The following is an 18314-nucleotide window of genomic DNA, read 5'->3' as shown; positions in this document are numbered from 1 at the left end:
CGAGACGATGGAGCAAGCTCCTGGAAAATGTTTGTCTATTGGCTAAGAACATTTACAGAGCAGTAAACACGGGCTAAATACTTCATAAGAGAGACATGACTAACAGGAGAGTGCACAAATAGTTACAGAGAAGTTGCCTACATGGTCGGCCATTATGTGTTAGCTATCCCTGTAGTCACTAATAGGATATTTAAGTAAATCATATGACAAATTGATGTTTAAGTTTAGTCTCATTTATAGCACTGAATGCTTGTCATGTTGTGTGCTTTTTTGTTGTGTGCACTCTGAGATTTTTTTTTAATGAAAAGTGAGTTACAAATAAAATGTATTATTATTATAATTATTATTATTATTTATCATTCTGTATGAACAACTCTACCTTCATAAAAGCGTATTTTGTCCCGTAGAATGACCATGCCCTTGGTCAGCAGCTGGTTCTGAAGGACACAGAAAAACCACAAGATCAGTTAGAATAACCTCTGAACCACCGGTCATCATGGCTGGACTTAACCTGACCTTAACCTGACCTTAACCTGACCTTAACCTGACCCCGTCCGCGACCTCTGCCCTCCTCCATCCCGACTTAACCTGACCACGTCCACGACCTCTGACCTCCTCTATCCCGACTTAACCTGACCCCTCCACGACCTCTGACCTCCTCTATCCCGACTTAACCTGACCTCGTCCACGACCTCCGCCCTCCTCCATCCCGACTTAACCCGACCCCGCCCACGACCTCTGCCCTCCTCCATCCCGACTTAACCTGACCCCGCCCACGACCTCTGACCTCCTCCATCCCGGCACAGAGAGATCAGTTACCTGCAGGTACTCTGTGAAGAAAGAGCCCAGCTCGGTCTTCAGCAGGTGCCTGGGTGAACAGAGAGAGGTCAGAGGTCAACATCCAGGTGCAGGCGGTCACCTGAGCCTCTCCAGCTGCCCGGGTCACCAGCGCGGTTACCAGGTGACCCAACCGCAGATGAAAGAGACAGCAGGTTGAACTTTACCAGTTGATCTCGTTTTACTAGTAAACTACTTGTGTAGTTACATGCTTTCACATACATTACGGTAATACAACGTCTAATAAATATCACACTATCCATGCAGTTCATGTTAATGTTTTCTAAATGTAGTGTTCACATTGAGTGGTGAATAATAGGGCTGGGTTTAAAAAATCGATTAATCGATTCTGAATCGATTCTGAATCAAATGATTCAGAATCGATTCATTAATCCCAAAATCGATCTTTTATTGAATGAATGAATGAATGAATGAATGAATGAATAAATGAAGGAATGAATAGTTAATTCATTCAATGATTCATTCATTCATTCATTTTTGGAAATCAGTATCGATACCCAGCCCTAGTATTGATTTGGCAGTCATGTAATTAAGGTTACAGCTAAAAAAAAAAACAGGTTTTAGTAACACTAACCGAATCAATATTGAATCGAATCGAATCGTGATAATCGATTCTGAACCTTGTGAATCGGAATCGAATCGATTCTTGAAATTCGAGTCGATACCCAGCCCTAGTGAATAATACAGCTGAAAGCAGGCGAGCCCCCGGTAGGGGTGTTATGTGCTGACGGAGCTGAGCTGGGAGCTGATCTAGGAGCTGATATGGGAGCTGAGCTGAGCTGGGAGCTGATCTGGGAGCTGATCTGGGAGCTGATCTGGGAGCTGATCTGGGAGCTGAGCTGGGAGCTGAGCTGGGAGCTGATATGGGAGCTGAGCTGGGAGCTGATATGGAAGCGCTGACGACTCTAATGTCTGTTTTACACAGATAATACGATATCTGACGAGACCACATGACTCCCCACAAACACAAACACAAACACAAACATGTTGACTCACACAAACAGCCACTTACATATCAGAGCAACCGTGTCGCAACGCGGACAGAAGCACGAGGAGGTTAAATACACGCCAGCGAGACGCGGTGAGCGTTAAGATGACCTGTGAGGCGGTGAGACTGACCTCACGCCCTCGTTCAGGGCGAAGAGCTCCTTGTCTGCCAGGCCTTTCCTCTGGAAGACTGCTATGACGGCATTGTGGATGCTGGTGGACACACCCAACAACAACAACAACAACAACAACACACACACACACACACACACACACATATATATTATGAATTAGCAGATGTCAATGAGAGGATCAGCTACATATATCACCGTGGTTGTTAGGCTCCACCCCTACCTGTTCCAGGTGGCGTTGGCTCCGCCCCCCGCCCTCTTCTGCTTCTCTCCCCTCTCCTCCGGACTCTTCTCGCTCTTCCCCAGCTCACTGAGGCTCGGCGAGCTCATCAGCTTCAGCCGGTGAAGGGTCCTCATGATGGAGAGACAGAGACAGAGAGTAAGAGAGAGAGAGAGAGAGAGAGAGAGAGAGAGAGAGAGTAAGTAAGAGAGAGAGAGAGAGAGAGAGAGAGAGAGAGAGAGGGAAGAGAAGAAGACGGTCCACTAAAGCACAGGACAGATATATGAACCCAAGATGAGGAAAGAAAGTGAACTGGAAAGAACAGAGAGAGAGAGAGAGAGAGAGAGAGAGGAAGTGGACAGACAGTGAGGACAGGAGAGGAGGACTGAGTGTAACAGACTTGAGAGAGAGAGAGAGAGAGAGGGAGAGAGCGAGAGAGAGAGAGAGAGAGAGAGAGGAGGAGGAACGCTCCTCTGGAGGGGGTGGGGCCTCGGTGTGAGCGTCTGTGGTCTCGGAAGGAGAGAGAACAATAGGGGCGGTTCTCTCGGTTCCCTCCCTCTCTCACATACCAGCACAGAACACCAATACAACACAGGCATTGACATGAACCAGCCAATCAGCTGCCAGTGGGCGGGGGAGGCGGGGGGTAGGATGAAGGCAGTCTGGGGGTTTGTTCTGGACAGTAGCAGACTAGAACAGGAAGTAGACCAGCTGTTTAACAACACAAACACGGGCAGGAAACAAGGAGACAACAAAGGACAGTTTCCTGCACACAGCTGGTGATGATGAGGTGAAGCTAGGGTCGCTACAGAGTAGAGGAGCATCACATACTGGATAGGGCTGGCTTTAAAAAATCGATTATTCGATTCTGAATCGATTCTGAATCAAATGATTCAGAATCGATTCATGAATCCCAAAATCGATCTTTTATTTAATGAATGAATGAATAAATGAAGGAATGAATAGTTCATTAATTCATCCAATGATTCATTCATTCATTTTTGGAAATCAGTATCGATACCCAGTCCTAGTATTGAGGTGTTGCATAACTTGGCAGTCATGTTAAGGTTACAGCAAAAAAAAAAAAGGTTTTAGTAACACTAACCGAATCGATATTGAATCGAATCGAGATAATCGATTCTGAATCTTGTGAATCGGAATCGAATCGATTCTTGAAATTCGAATCGATACCCAGCCCTAATACTGGACCATGGTTCCCCCCGTTTAAGACTCACAACAAGACTTGGACAACCAAGCATGATACCAGACTGGTGAAGGATTGACAACCAGAGGCTGAAAAGGTTTCAAAGTTAAAGTTCTGAGTGAAACAGCGTGTTTTTGGTTCAAACCACACGGGCTAGGACACCAAGACACTGAACAAAGGCCCCGTTCAGTACCCACCTCCCACATGTACACTCAACACGGACAAACATGGAGGAAACATAGGCACTCCGAACCACCCACACACACATATTATATTACATTACAGTCATTTAGCAGATGCTTTTATCCAATGCGACTTACAATAATTGCATTTAACGTAGGAAGTCAGTGTGCTACTACTCACCAGAACTCACAAGTGCATCTCCTTTCTAAACAAGTGACTAAGAGCATAATCTAGTGCTAAAGCCGTGCACACACACTTATTTGCTTTACACACACACACAGTACGCTTGCACAAACTCTGACACACGCAGGCACGCACACACAAGTAGGGATGGGGATTGATACAGTAAGATTTTATTGATACCAATGCGATTAGCGATTCTGCTTATCGGTCCGATTCTTTATCGATTCCCTTATTGATTCCCAATCTTTTTTTTTCAATTTTCCATGTGGAAAAAGAGTTGGCCTACACAGATCTTCAACTGTTTTATTAATATTATCTCTGAGTCACACGGTGGAGAAACAGAGTAGAAAAAAAGTAATGCATGTCTGCCTAGTAACATTTATTTTGAACATTAAAATGAATTACTTGCTCCTTATCTTTTCCTTTTTAACAGCGTCACATGGCATCATCGTTTGAGCAACCGTCAGAAAAACATGCCGGTTTTGATAAAAATAATGAATAAGCCCGGAAGCCTGCCATGTTGATTCTCAGAGTTAACAATTACGGTTCTCGAACGATTAGGGTTCGTGATTCCCATCCCTACAGACAAGCTGTCTCACTCTCCTGTCCCCTGTCAAACCACACCCTCCATCTCAACTAAGGCTGGTTTGTGATTACTACCAATTAACCACACCCTCCATCTCAACTAAGCCTGGTTTGTGATTACTACCAATTAACCACACCCTCCATCTCAACTAAGCCTGGTTTGTGATTACTACCAATTAACCACACCCTCCATCTCAACTAAGCCTGGTTTGTGATTACTACCAATTAACCACACCCACCATCTCAACTAAGCCTGGTTTGTGATTACCACCAATTAACCACACCCTTAAATATGCCTGTATTTCACAACATTGGTTAATGAAACCATTCAGCAATAATGGACGATCGATGTTCAGACTCAGTGTCAGCTCTAATCAGCTGGTTAGAGGAATCATTTAGATTCATTGGGAACATCATTACATACTAGTAGTAGTAGCAAAATAATCCTGGATGTTAATCCGATCCTCACCTCCTGATTGGATGATGGCTGCTCTCCATGTCGGGACTGGGGGGAGGGGCGGAGAGGGTGGTGAAGTTGAGTGACAGCGGCCGGGGGGAGGGGCGAGAGGCGTGTCTACGGCGCAGTCCATCCAGCATCTGGAAGAACAGAGGAACAACAGCATCATCCAGGCGCAGGGGCCAGCTCACATGCTGATAGGAGGAGGATCACAATGATGCAATAGGAACATCCTGTGTGGGAGTACGTCTCTTCTTCTTCTGTGTGGGAGTACGTCTCTTCCAGAAGAAGAACATGAAAAACATACTGAAAGAGATATAAATGTCTGTGATACAGTGAGCTAGGAGGGTTATTAGGGTTAAGGTTATATTCATAACCGTTCATTATGAACATTGTCTCACACACATCTTCAGTCTCCAGGTAGTTGTGTTCTGTTACCAGGCAGCTGTGTTCTGTGTTCTGTTACCAGGTAACTGTGTTCTGTTACCAGGCAGCTGTGTTGTTGCCAGGTAACTGTGTTCTGTTACCAGGCAGCTGTGTTCTGTTACCAGGTAGCTGTGTTCTGTTACCAGGTAGCTGTGTTCTGTTACCAGGCAGCTGTGTTCTGTTACCAGGCAGCTGTGTTCTGTTACCAAGTAGCTGGTGTTCTGTTACCAGGTAACTGTGTTCTGTTACCAGGTAACTGTGTTCTGTTACCAGGCAGCTGTGTTCTGTTACCAAGTAACTGTGTTCTGTTACCAGGCAGCTGTGTTCTGTTACCAGGCAGCTGTGTTCTGTTACCAAGTAACTGTGTTCTGTTACCAAGTAACTGTGTTCTGTTACCAGGTAACTGTGTTGTTACCAGGCAGCTGTGTTCTGTTACCAGGCAGCTGTGTTCTGATACCAGGCAGCTGTGTTCTGTTACCAGGCAGCTGTGTTCTGTTACCAGGCAGCTGTGTTCTGTTACCAAGTAACTGTGTTCTGTTACCAGGCAGCTGTGTTCTGTTACCAGGTAGCTGTGTTCTGTTACCAGGTAACTGTGTTCTGCTACCAGGCAGCTGTGTTCTGTTACCAGGCAGCTGTGTTCTGTTACCATGTAGTTGTGTTCTGTTACCAGGTAGCTGTGTTCTGTTACCATGTAGTTGTGTTCTGTTACCAGGTAACTGTGTTCTGTTACCAGGCAGCTGTGTTCTGTTACCAGGCAGCTGTGTTCTGTTACCAGCGCTCACTCACCTGAACCACCCTGCTGACTGATGTTGTCTCATATTTCAACACTAAGGAAATTTGTTTTGCAATCAACAAGGAGTGCAATCCCCACACACTCTCTAACACAACCACACACACACACACAAGCCCCCCCCCCCCACACACACACACACAATGAGAGACTGTCACAATGAGAGACTGTGTGGAATAACCGAAAGGGGTTCTGTTTACATTGGCTGTCATTTTGGCAGACATCTTTGAGGCATGGCAGTACTGAGAGTTGTCTGGAGTTTCCCCATGCTGCAACAAGACCACAGTGCCCCCAGCTGGCCACTTGAGAAACTACAGTCTGGGTGCACCGTGACAGACAAAGAGGTGGCATATTGACAAAGATAGAAGCAACCTTAACAGAAACCAGAAAGAGGGATGTCTAGTCCACCATTACAGGGTCGCTGCCATGTAGAAAACAGATAGCTGTGCTCTCAATCACGTCAGCAAATTCGAATATGGGTCCCCACAGGATTCCTTAAAACAAGTGCATGAGTGTTTGTCATAATATTTGAATAGGATCTGAAATAAAATTATATATGCTTGTGTATGTGTATATATATATATATATATAGGCCACATATGTGTGTATATTTTTTCCCTTTTGAGTTATATTTTTCCTTATGTGTATGTATTGTAAGTTATCATATTTAATATGTTTAATCTTTATTTATCTTAGTTTGTTATATTTTATATAAATTGCTGCTACGTTGCTGACCGGAGGCTCACCTCAAGCATTTCCTTGTCCAGATGACACTACTCTGCATATTTGAGAAGTAAAAGACTTTTAGGTTACTTTATATATATAATTTAGCCTAAAATCAACAAATCTATCCTATAATCTCTGTCTTTTTCATGCACTGTTTATTATTATGACTGTCATGCACCAACAGACCCAGGCAAATTCCTCGTAGGTGGAAATCTTCTTGGTCTTGGCTAAAATAAAACCTGGATCTGAATCTATTCCTAGAAGAAAGCGTCATAACTAGTAGGCTATTACAGTATATCTGGATGAGATTAAGACATGTTGAGCTCTATGAAACACAGAAGCACATGCAGAGAGAAACAGAATGAGATGTGAGCACATGTCGGGTTGTTCTGGTTAAACTGTGCGAGACCTTGCCAGGTGTAGCCTACCATGCAAGGGTGTTGTCTGCAGTCTCTCTCTCACACACACACACACACACACACACACACACACACACACACACACACACCACACACACACACACACACACACACACACACACACCACACACACACACCACACACACACGCTGTCTGCCCTGCAAGCCACACACAGTCTGTATTTTGCCTTTGTTCCGGGCATCTCACAGGGATCTCCAGATCGATAGTCATCACACACCATGCTAAATCACCAGAATCACGAGAAACCCCATCGATTGTTCTGGGTTTGGTCTAAATTCAGAAGCAGATGCATGAAGAAAAATGTCTCGCCATTGATTAATAGAACAGGATGTCCACGCGTCGGAGGAGAGGAAATAAGCCTTCAATGTAGATGGAGTAAAAACAGAAACGTGGCTACAGGATGTTCAACCTTACCTTGTGTAAACAATGCGACACCGCTTACATAGCAAGTTGTGTCTACGTGGTCATTAGACTACACGCACGAGTAGACTACCTAACCACACAAGTTACAGGCTAGGCTTCGAGAGCACATTGCCTAGCCTACCCGCGATGGGCTCCTAGCCCATAGCCTACTCACCGTCTCTGTTCTGTCGTGTTCTTTGGAATGAAATTAATTGACTGATCAGGCTATAAACAAGCCTACATTGATCCCGCCTGCTCCTCCCTGCTGTGCTCAGTCTATCCAGACACGCAGCAGTTGTGGGATGCGATTGCTACCTATGGTTGGGGAATCATTATTGGAGCATGCATGCTCGCTCCCGTGTTGTTTTGACGAGATGCGAGCCATACGCCTTCCGTGTTTGCTCCTGCGAGCACACGTGAACGCGCATCGTGGTATCTGATGGAGAGAGAGGTCGAAAGGAAAGATGAGAGAAGGCGGGATCGTTTCTTTGTCTTTTTCTGTCCTTTAGGCTATAAAGCATGGATATGGAGTGCGCCCTACCGACACACACGCACACGCACGCATACACCCACATACACTCAGCCTATTATGGGGGTCTTTATTATTGTTGGCCATGTGACTTTGTCAACAAGCACAAATTGAATTGTTCATTACACATGAGCAGACGCCCTAATAGGTTCGCGAGGTTGTCTGAGAGGGTGGGGGAATATCAGAGCCTGCCTCGGGGTTCACATAATGAATTAAGCCTGGCTTTAAGTCTTCTATATCCAGCACTGACCCCAATCTCCCCAGTTTAAAGTATGGCAAGGGTCCTATCTCCACCCCCTGTCATCGGATGGTATTTGATCCAGAAACGTGGCCGTGTGAATGGGCCAAGGAAGATGGTAGATGCCCAAAACCTTTAAAAGCCTCTTGTGATGATCTTTTGTTGTTGAAGAAGGTATAGTAGCCTAGTGTTTTCTTTGTTGAGATGGAGGCCTTTATTATTCAGAAAAGTGACAGGGCAGGGCGTCAGCGCGTGCGAATGCAAGTGGAATTCCGCCCGGAGACCGCTTCCGACTCGACCAGCAGAAATTCTCCAGCTGTTTAACAACGGTGCCCCTCTAGACACCCCCCAGGAGAAACAGGGTGTGGAGGTTGGAGTGAAAGGATGAACGTGTGGAGGTTGGAGTGAGAGGATGAACGTGTGGAGGTCGGAGTGAAAGGATGAACGTGTGGAGGTTGGAGTGAAAGGATGAACGTGTGGAGGTTGGATTGAAAGGATGAACGTGTGGAGGTTGGAGTGAAAGGATGAACGTGTGGAGGTTGGAGTGAAAGGATGAACGTGTGGAGGTTGGAGTGAAAGGATGAACGTGTGGAGGTTGGAGGGAAAGGATGAACGTGTGGAGGTTGGAGTGAAAGGATGAACGTGTGGAGGTTGGAGTGAAAGGATGAACGTGGGGAGGTTGGAGTGAAAGGATGAACGTGTGGAGGTTGGAGTGAAAGGATGAACGTGTGGAGGGTGGAGTGAAAGGATGAACGTGTGGAGGTTGGAGTGAAAGGATGAACGTGTGGAGGTTGGAGTGAAAGGATGAAGGTGTGGAGGTTGGAGTGATAGGATGAACGTGTGGAGGCTGGAGTGAAAGGATGAACATGTGGAGGTTGGAGTGAAAGGATGAATGTGTGGAGGTTTGAGTGAAAGGATGAACATGTGGAGGTTGGAGTGAAAGGATGAACGTGTGGAGGTTGGAGTGAAAGGATGAATGTGTGGAGGTTTGAGTGAAAGGATGAACATGTGGAGGTTGGAGTGAAAGGATGAACGTGTGGAGGTTGGAGTGAAAGGATGAACGTGTGGAGGTTTGAACCTTGATCTCCCGGGTGGGGAGAACATCATTACTCTACTCGTGCAGTGGAGATCGGCGGGTTGATTTTGGTGTCCTTCTTTATTTTGCTGTGCTGGGACTACTGCCTCTTGTTGTGCCAACAGAGAAATGCAGGTCAACATTGACCGGAGTAAGGGAGGGAGTGACAACCCAACAAACACTATATATGGTGCTGGCTTACAGACATGCACAAAAATTTACATAAAGATGGTTATAGGAATAGTTGTTGATATCTGTTGATATTAATGTTTTTCCTCAGGTGATTAAGGAACAGGCTTTGTTATATTCCAGATATGTTTCATACTAGTTATTAATATACAGTAATCTTAAAACAATGTTTTCATCTCAGAAAGGGGGATGTTGTATTAGTTACTTATGAGCACCTGTAGGGGGAGCTGTGGGAGGTGCTTTATATATAGCAGGGGCTTGTGGCTTGAATAAAGCAGTTTATGGTAGGCTATGCACCACGCCTGAAATGTCCCTTTTGTCCCCAGCTTAATAATTCAACACAAGGACCAATCTATGGATGGATTTAGGCACATTCTCAGCTCAGAAGGAACCTGGGGGCCAGAAACCTCTGAGCGGGAGAGAGATCTATCGATCCTTCTGGTCCATCCTCCCATTGCGCATGCGTCACCTTAGTAGGGTTGCCAGGTTTGCAGGCCAAGGTTTCAAGTACATGGAGGTGAAAACGTTGGCTAGGCATCCACCGGACTTTTGGCTGGATATTTGTTGTAGTTCATATTCCCTTGATGCAATTACGCGAACTTATTGAATATAACGAGAATTATAATGTAGGAATTCGAAATCGTAAATATACAGATTTTACACAGAATCTGGCAACCTAGGAGGAGCGCGAATTACGATTATTGAAATGTGTGGTTCGGGTCGGGTCGGGTCAGTATTGGGCTCGATAGAATAGTAGAATAGAGAATAGTAGAATATCAAGTAGAATATCCTGTCCATTGTTTTATTGCCGTGGGATGTTTAACTTCATTGCCAAGTTCGCTCCATTTTCCTCATCCTATCTCAATAGCCATGTATCCGGCTAGGTTAGTAACAGTGCTAGCTAGACTAGCATAGCCACCTTTCTAGGGTTAGAAGGCTTGATTAGCCAGCTGGTTCCACCTGCTGTCCTTAACACAGCTGGCTTTCCGTGTTCATCGATAACGTCGCTGCCAGAGGGACCCAGATATGCACCGTGACCCCGAGGAGAGGGATGACCCGGAACCAAACAAGTGCTTTGGACAGGTGAGTGGTGCTTTGGACAGGTGAGTGGTGCTTTGGACAGGTGAGTGGTGCTTTGGACAGGTGAGTGGTGCTTTGGACAGGTGAGTAGGAGCTGGGACCGATGCGACTAGATGTGACCTCCAGCCCCTTTTACTGTGCGAAGTGGACAGTAAGCAACTCTGTGGGTACCTACCTACCTACCTACCTACCTACCTAGCTACCTCCCTCCCCTACCTCCCTCCCCTACCTACCTACCCACCTACCTACCTACCTAGCGACCAACCTACCTAGCTACCTACCTACCTACCTAGCTAGCTACCTCCCTCCCTCCCTCCACCTACCTACCTGCCTGCCTACCTCCCTCCCCTCCTACCTACCTACCTACCTACCTACCTACCTACCTACCTACCTACCTACCTACCTACCTACCTACCTACCTACCCACCCACCTACCTACCTACCCACCCACCTACCTACCCACCCACCTACCTACCCACCTACCTAGCTAGCTACCTACCTTCCACATTGTTCTGCCCAAACCACCGGAGTGCGAGGAGAAGAAGCCACCTCAGACAGTTGAGAGAACTTAAGGTCCCTAGGTCCATAAAGAGATTTAAGAGGACATCTAACCAGTACCCTTTGTGAATTGTCAGTCTGTCTGTATTATGTCTATACTTTGTCCGTCTATACTGCCTGCTTGTGAGTCCAGAATAGGTAGCGAGTTAACGGCTCTGTGCACCAGCTCCACTACTTAGTGAAAGTCACTCGGCATCTTTATTTCCTGTCCTGTATGATTGGATTAAGTGATTAATCAGGTGTGTGCTGGGTCTGCCGGTCACACCTGATTAATCACTTAATCCAATCATATAGGACAGGAAATAAAGATGCCAAGTGACTTTAAGGAAGTAGTGGAGCTGGTGCACAGAGCCTACTGGTAAAACTCACTCCCCCAGTATAAACACGGTCCACCAATGAGCTAACTTTTCATCAGTGTAGCTGGTTAAAACCGGTGTCTGTCCCGTGGGAGACCTGGGTTCGAATCCCACCCTGGGCATGCTGAAATGTATGTGTTACACCTGTAACTGTCAGTCTGTACTATATAGTACAGTCTATAGTACAGTCAGTCTGTACTATATACTCTGTTCACAGTACAACTACACTGCAGAGGAGTATCAAGCGGTCCAGAATGCATTGCGACAGAAGCTTGGACCGGAGTACATCAGCTCCAGAATGGCTGGGGGGGGACAGAAGGTAAGACTCACTCACTCACACACACACACACACACACACACACACACACTCTCTCTCACACACACACAAACAAACAAACAGCCCATCGTTGTCGTCTTTCTCCCTCTACTGGCCCTGCTAATCTAACACTGTGTACTGATGTGCACACTCCTCCGTGTGTGTGTGTGTGTGTGTGTGTGAGAGAGAGAGAGAGAGAGTTTATTCTGTGTGCATCTTGTGAACCATAGACCATAATGTCAGATGTGCTGACCCCTGTCACAGGTGTGCTACATCGAGGGCCATCGCGTCATCAGCCTGGCCAATGAGATGTTCGGCTACAACGGCTGGGCTCACTCCATCTCCCAGCAGAGCGTAGGTAGGAGAGGAGAGACAACGCCAGACCAGATCATGAGGAGTTAGTGTCCGTGCCTGGGTCTGTGCCAGGGTCAGTTCCTGGGTCTGTGCCTGGGTCAGTGCCTGGGTCAGAGCCTGGGTCAGTGCCTGGGTCAGTGCCTGGGTCTGTGCCTGGGTCAGTGCCTGGGTCAGTGCCTGGGTCAGAGCCCGGGTCAGTGCCTGGGTCTGTGCCTGGGTCAGTGCCTGGGTCTGTGCCTGGGTCCGTGCCTGGGTCAGTTCCTGGGTCTGTGCCTGGGTCAGTGCCTGGGTCAGAGCCTGGGTCAGTGCCTGGGTCTGTGCCTGGGTCTGTGCCTGGGTCTGTGCCTGGGTCAGAGCCTGGGTCAGTGCCTGGGTCAGTGCCTGGGTCAGTGCCTGGGTCAGAGCCTGGGTCAGTGCCTGGGTCAGTCATCTGTGGTCACACCTGTTTCCCTCCAGACTTCGTGGACCTTATCAATGGGAAGTTCTACGTTGGAGTCAGCGCCTTTATCAAAGTGCAGTTGAAGGTCAGAGATGTGTCAATCCTTTGATATGCTGTTTGTCAGCTTGAGAGTGATGGTTTTAATCTTTGGGGGGGGGGGGGTCACTGCTGTACACAGATACGAGGAGGGGGGGGGCGGTAACTTTGGTAACCGTGGATGTGAAGCTTATCATTCTCTACTTAAACACGTGTGAGATGGCGAAAGAAAAACGTGTGTTGTGTGTGTTGTGTGGTGTGTGTGTGTGTGTGTGTGTGTGTGTTGTAGGACGGCTCGTTCCATGAGGACGTGGGTTATGGCGTTAGTGAGGGACTGAAGTCCAAAGCCCTGTCCCTGGAGAAGGCTCGCAAGGAGGCCGTCACAGACGGGCTGAAGAGAGCACTCAAGTACTGTGGCTCTGGACTGTGTGTGTGTGTGAGAGAGAGAGTGAGAGTGTGTGTGTGTGAGTGAGAGAGTATGTGTGTGTGTGAGTGAGAGAGTATGTGTGTGTGTGTGTGAGAGAGTGTGTGAGAGAGTGTGTGAGAGAGTGTGTGTGTGTGTGTAGTTTATTCTGTGTGCATGTTGTGAACCATAGACCATGATGACTTCTCTCCAGGTGCTTTGGGAACGCCCTGGGGAACTGCATCTTGAATAAGGAGTACCTCATGGCCATCAACAAGATCCCCAAACAGGTCAGAGCGCCCCCTGCTGTCCAACATGGGGTTGGTTGCTTTATCATCCGTATGCATCACAGCAGAAGTGCTGGACTCACCTCTGTCACCTCTCTCTCCCTCTCTCTCTCTCTATCTCTCCCTCTCTCTCTCTCTCTCTCTCTCTCTCTCTCTCTCTCTCTCTCTATTTCTCTCTCTCTCTCTCTCTCTCTCTCTCTCTGATCCAGCCTCCCCCCCCCCTGGACCCGGCCCAGACCAAGCGCTCCGACACCGAGCCCTCTGTGGAGAGAGCCCGGTTGTGTAGTCTGGCACGGGTTCAGGGGTCACGGGGTCAGGGGTCACGGCCCGGGGCCGGGTCAGCCAGGGCCCCTCTAGAGAAACTCCAGGTCCAGAACCATTCAGGAGGGGGGGAGGGGGAACGGATCAGACCCTCCCTCACCCCCCCCACCCCCGTGACCTCTGACATTGTGTCGGCACACCCTCCAGCTCATCCTGACTCTGAGAACCAGCCCCATCCTGGCCGCAGGTGAACTCACACCAGCCATACCTCTGACTGGGATTAATAGTCAAAAATGAAGCTAATGCACCTATTGTATTTTAGATTGCTATTCTTGCACTTTGCCTTCAGCACTAGATTATGCTCTTAGTCACTTGTTTTAGAAAGAAGATGCACTTGTGAGTTCTGGTGAGTAGTAGTATATTGGCTTTCCCTACGTTAAATACAATTATTGTTAGTGGCTTTGGATAAAAGCGTCTGGTAAATGACTAATGTAATGACTAATGCCTTTCCCTCTTTCCTCCGTTTAATGACTCTTTCCATCTCTCCACCCCCCTCTCTCCATCCCTGTGGCCTCCCCAGGTCCATGGCAGACTGTACGGACCCCTCCCTCTCTGAGAACCCCTCCCTCTCTGAGAACCCCTCCCTCTCTGACGCCCGTTCAGACCCCAAACAGCTGAGGAAGATCAGGCAGCAGCAGCTCCAGCAGAAGTTCAGACAGGAGATGGAGAGCAAGAAGCTGCAGATACAGGGGCAGCCGAAGAACGACACGGATACATTACAAGGCCATGGTAAGACCACGATGATGATGATGATGAAGAGTCTAGGGAAGAGTGCCTCATGTACCTGTCTGTCCTGTATGTGTGTCTGTCCTGTATGTGTGTCTGTCCTGTCCCTGTGTCGGTCCTGTCCCTGTCCCTGTCCTCTCTGTCCCTGTCCCTGTCCCTGTCCCTGTCCCTGTCCCTGTCCCTGTCCCTGTCCCTGTCCCTGTCCCTGTCCCTGTCTCTGTCTCTGTCTCTGTCCCTGTCTCTGTCTCTGTCCCTGTCTCTGTCCCCGTCCCTGTGTCTGTCCGTCCTGGTTTCCTCTCCTGGTCTGAATCGACCCCTAAACGCGCCCGACCGTCTCTGTACATGTGAGACTGAGTGTGTTGGTCATGTGAGCAGGGTGGTGTTCAGGGTTGGCTGGTTTAGGATTGGTCCTCTGGGTTCCCTCTCCTCTCCCAGGTGGCCTAGGAGAGACTGACCAGGGCTACAGCGCCCCTGGTGGACACAGCGAGTACCTACAGCAGAGACCGGAGGTGCGTTCAAATTCAGCGAAGCAGTCAAACATCGGCGAACGTTTGTGGATTTGTCACTGAAAACATAAGAGAATAGAACAGAAATGGACACGACGGAGGGACATGTGTTCCCAGGGGGGTTTTCAATTCATCTGCAACTAAAAGTTAGGTTGCATTACGCTGCAGTACGCTACAGTATGTACTGTACTAGAGACTACATGCTACAGTACGTACTAGAGACTACATGCTACAGTATGTACTAGAGACTACATGCTACAGTATGTACTAGAGACTACATGCTAAATATGATCACCCAGATCGTTGATCACGGAAGCGGATGTGAGTACAAACCAGAGATGCCAACGCTCTCATCACCATGTCGTGTTTGATTAATAGGGCTGGGTATCGATTCGATTCCGATTCACAAGGTTCAGAATCGATTATCACGATTCGATTCAATTCAATATAGATTCGGTTAGTGTTACTAAAACCTTTTTTTTTTTTTTTTTTTTTCTTTTAAGCTGTAACCTTAATTACATGACTGCCAAGTTATGCAACACATCAATACTAGGGCTGGGTATCAATACTGATTTCCCAAAATGAGTGAATGAATGAATCATTGAATGAATTAATGAACTATTAATTCCTTCATTTATTCATGCATTCATTAAATAAAAGATTGTTTTTGTGATTCATGAATCACAAAAACAGAATCGATTCAGAATCGATTAATATTTTTTTTTTAACCCAGCCCTATTGTTTAACGCAAACAATTTGGAACGTTTTTAAATTCGAGCAGCTTTTTAACCCATACAAAGAAAACATGTTCGCCAGGAACATTTCTCTTGTTTGCTGAATTTGAACGCACCACAGTATCTGTCTGCTACCGTGCTTCACCAGCAGGGGGCTCTAGAACACAGGCTATCCCAGCAGGGGGCTCTAGAACACAGGCTAGCCAGCAGGGGGCTCTAGAACACAGGCTAGCCCAGCAGGGGGCTCTAGAACACAGGCTAGCCAGCAGGGTGCTCTAGAACACAGGCTAGCCCAGCAGGGGGCTCTAGAACACAGGCTAGCCCAGCAGGGGGCTCTAGAACACAGGCTAGCCCAGCAGGGGGCTCTAGAACACAGGCTAGCCAGCAGGGGGCTCTAGAACACAGGCTAGCCCAGCAGGGGGCTCTAGAACACAGGCTAGCCCAGCAGGGGGCTCTAGAACACAGGCTAGCCAGCAGGGGGCTCTAGAACACAGGCTAGCCCAGCAGGGGGCTCTAGAACACAGGCTAGCCAGCAGGGGGCTCTAGAACACAGGCTAGCCAGCAGGGGGCTCTAGAACACAGGCTAGCCAGCAGGGGGCTCTAGAACACAGGCTATCCCAGAATGCAGCAGTAACTGTCACTGTTGAAGCTGCAGTGCCATCTGTCACTAACGGGAGTGTTCTGGTAGTGCTCCACTGATGGTGATAAAAAGCCAAGATCTGTTTGCTGTCATGGTGTCATCGTGGGGAGACGCTCTTCAAACTGATCTCTCCTCTCCTGTCATCCCTCTCCCCAGACGACCCAGATCTGTGGGACTTCACCCTGGATGGGATTGAGGAGCTAGAGGAGCCCCAGACGAGGGAGGGGGGGGCCCGGTGCGCCCCGCCCTCCACGCCCGGGAACCACCACATGCTGACGCGCAGTAAGACGCCCCAGAGAGAGACCCTCCGGCCCCCGGCCAGACCTCACGACCCCCCCTCGCACGGGCGGGGCCAGGCTGGGCACGCTCCCTACAGACCCCCGAACCAGGAGCGGCCCCCCAGCGCAGGTGAATGTCCTGGAGGGTCCCTACCTCACCTGTCTGTCTCTAGCCATGTTTCCATCCATGTTTTATGCAAATTAAGTTATATCGAATTAAATTAAATGCCTTATGGAAACGGTAAAATTAGATTTAAAAGTCATGGAAATCGACAAAAAGTTTGTACTGTCGATCTCGGCGGATTTTCTCTTGTTCGATAAAAGGCTTTTGTGATAAATGCTTTATCCGATTTAAAGCTCTTAGATGGAAACGCAAGTTCACCGGCTTCATTCACATTCAGATTTTTAGCGATGTTCACATAATTCAATTGACAAGAGGATGGAAACATGGTTACTAACACAGGTGACCTCACCTGTCTGTCTCTCACACTGGGACAGTCTGAAGATTTTACGTTTTGTATGTGTACTGTTTGGTTTCGTACTGCATATTTTATTTTATTATCTTTTAGAAAAGCCTCCTATGGACTGGTGTTGAAAATTAGCACTTGTGCTACAAACGCTTAAGCAATGATCTGGTCTGTCCACTGTGACTGTTCCAATGGAATTGTGATGTCCATATTAAATAAAAGATTCATTCATTCATACCTCACCTGTCTGTCTCTAACTGGGAAGACTAGTCTCTTCAGCTGATGGGGATTCCTAGGAATAAATAGTTCTGATCTGGTCTGTAGGAGTAAATCATTCTAATGGTAATATGTGTGTTATGGTCTGTATGAATAACTCATTCTGGTCTTGTTTCTGATACAGGAGAAGTCTTCAGTCCATACAGACACGGACATCTTATGAAGAAACGCAAGCTGGACACCTGACCTCTGTTCCAACGTCTCCCAGAAGCCACCAGCTTTAAATTGATTGGTTTTATTTAGTTTGTGTGTCATTTTTTTGTTACAAAAATAAAAAAAATGGTTTGGTTTTGTAAATAATTGAACAGCCATTGATTGAGCTGAAACAATGTGGTGTAGATCTGGTGGACGACAAGATGGCAACATTTTCCATTTGTTTTATTTTTATTCATCTCTTTTACATTTTATACAATGTGAAAAACACAAAAGTAGACTGTCACAAGAAGCCAGTAAAGGACCAGAAAGCACAAAGTAACTGGGTGTCGGTACCACATGACAGGATTGTAGTAGATACAGGAATATTTCAACCACTTGAAGATATAGTTCTTGATAAAATGACGTAGCTTGTGCTGTACAGTGGTGGGTTGTCAGCGTGTTACTTTAAACCATGCAGTGTTTCTACGTGTGTGATGTAGTGAGACATGTCCTTTCTGTGGAGCTGAACTTCGTCACGCCAGCACAGGGCGAGGACTCGCTAACAGGAAGGCAAACCATAACCATATAGAAAGCAGGACCTCGGTATTCCAATATCAAAAACATCGTTTTCAAAGTCAGTAACAACCCTCGGCACATCCTCGACTCCCCCTCGCACCCTATAAAACTTGAAACGTTGCATATTCTGCATTGCAGTAACTTATTATTCTCTAGAGAAGTTTAAGTAGTCGTCCAATCCAGGAGTGGGTGTGGAGGTCGCT

At 47.3% G+C, this 18314-nt stretch overlaps 2 protein-coding genes across 2 annotated transcripts in view; one reads left to right on the top strand and one right to left on the bottom strand.

Moving 5' to 3' along the window:
- prr5a (proline rich 5a (renal)) overlaps nucleotides 1-4852 on the bottom strand; it is a gene marked incomplete at its 3' end in the record, with an annotated part of 7434 nt that extends 2582 nt beyond the window's left edge. The window contains exons 1-5 of the mRNA XM_084451417.1: nucleotides 4821-4852; nucleotides 2200-2328; nucleotides 1978-2058; nucleotides 820-868; nucleotides 375-437 (exon numbers count right to left, since the gene is read on the bottom strand). Of these exons, the coding sequence (XP_084307543.1) occupies nucleotides 375-437; nucleotides 820-868; nucleotides 1978-2058; nucleotides 2200-2328; nucleotides 4821-4849 (351 nt within the window). The 5' untranslated portion in view covers nucleotides 4850-4852. The remainder of the gene's footprint in view (nucleotides 1-374; nucleotides 438-819; nucleotides 869-1977; nucleotides 2059-2199; nucleotides 2329-4820) is intronic.
- Nucleotides 4853-10649: 5797 nt separating this feature from the next.
- On the top strand, nucleotides 10650-17586 carry rad52 (RAD52 homolog, DNA repair protein; the record flags this gene model as incomplete). Its single annotated transcript, XM_084451416.1, has 13 exons — nucleotides 10650-10706; nucleotides 11835-11936; nucleotides 12198-12291; nucleotides 12744-12811; nucleotides 13052-13170; nucleotides 13380-13455; nucleotides 13662-13820; nucleotides 13921-13960; nucleotides 14294-14307; nucleotides 14349-14502; nucleotides 14935-15048; nucleotides 16536-16787; nucleotides 17525-17586. The coding sequence occupies 13 exons, from the start codon at nucleotides 10650-10652 to the stop codon at nucleotides 17584-17586; spliced, it is 1311 nt and encodes a 436-aa protein (XP_084307542.1).
- Nucleotides 17587-18314: the final 728 nt, after the last annotated feature.

Source organism: Borostomias antarcticus (assembly GCF_949987555.1).
Source record: "Borostomias antarcticus genome assembly, chromosome: 16".
Taxonomy (NCBI): Eukaryota; Metazoa; Chordata; class Actinopteri; order Stomiiformes; family Stomiidae; genus Borostomias; species Borostomias antarcticus.
This window is presented reverse-complemented; position numbering and strand designations above follow the sequence as displayed.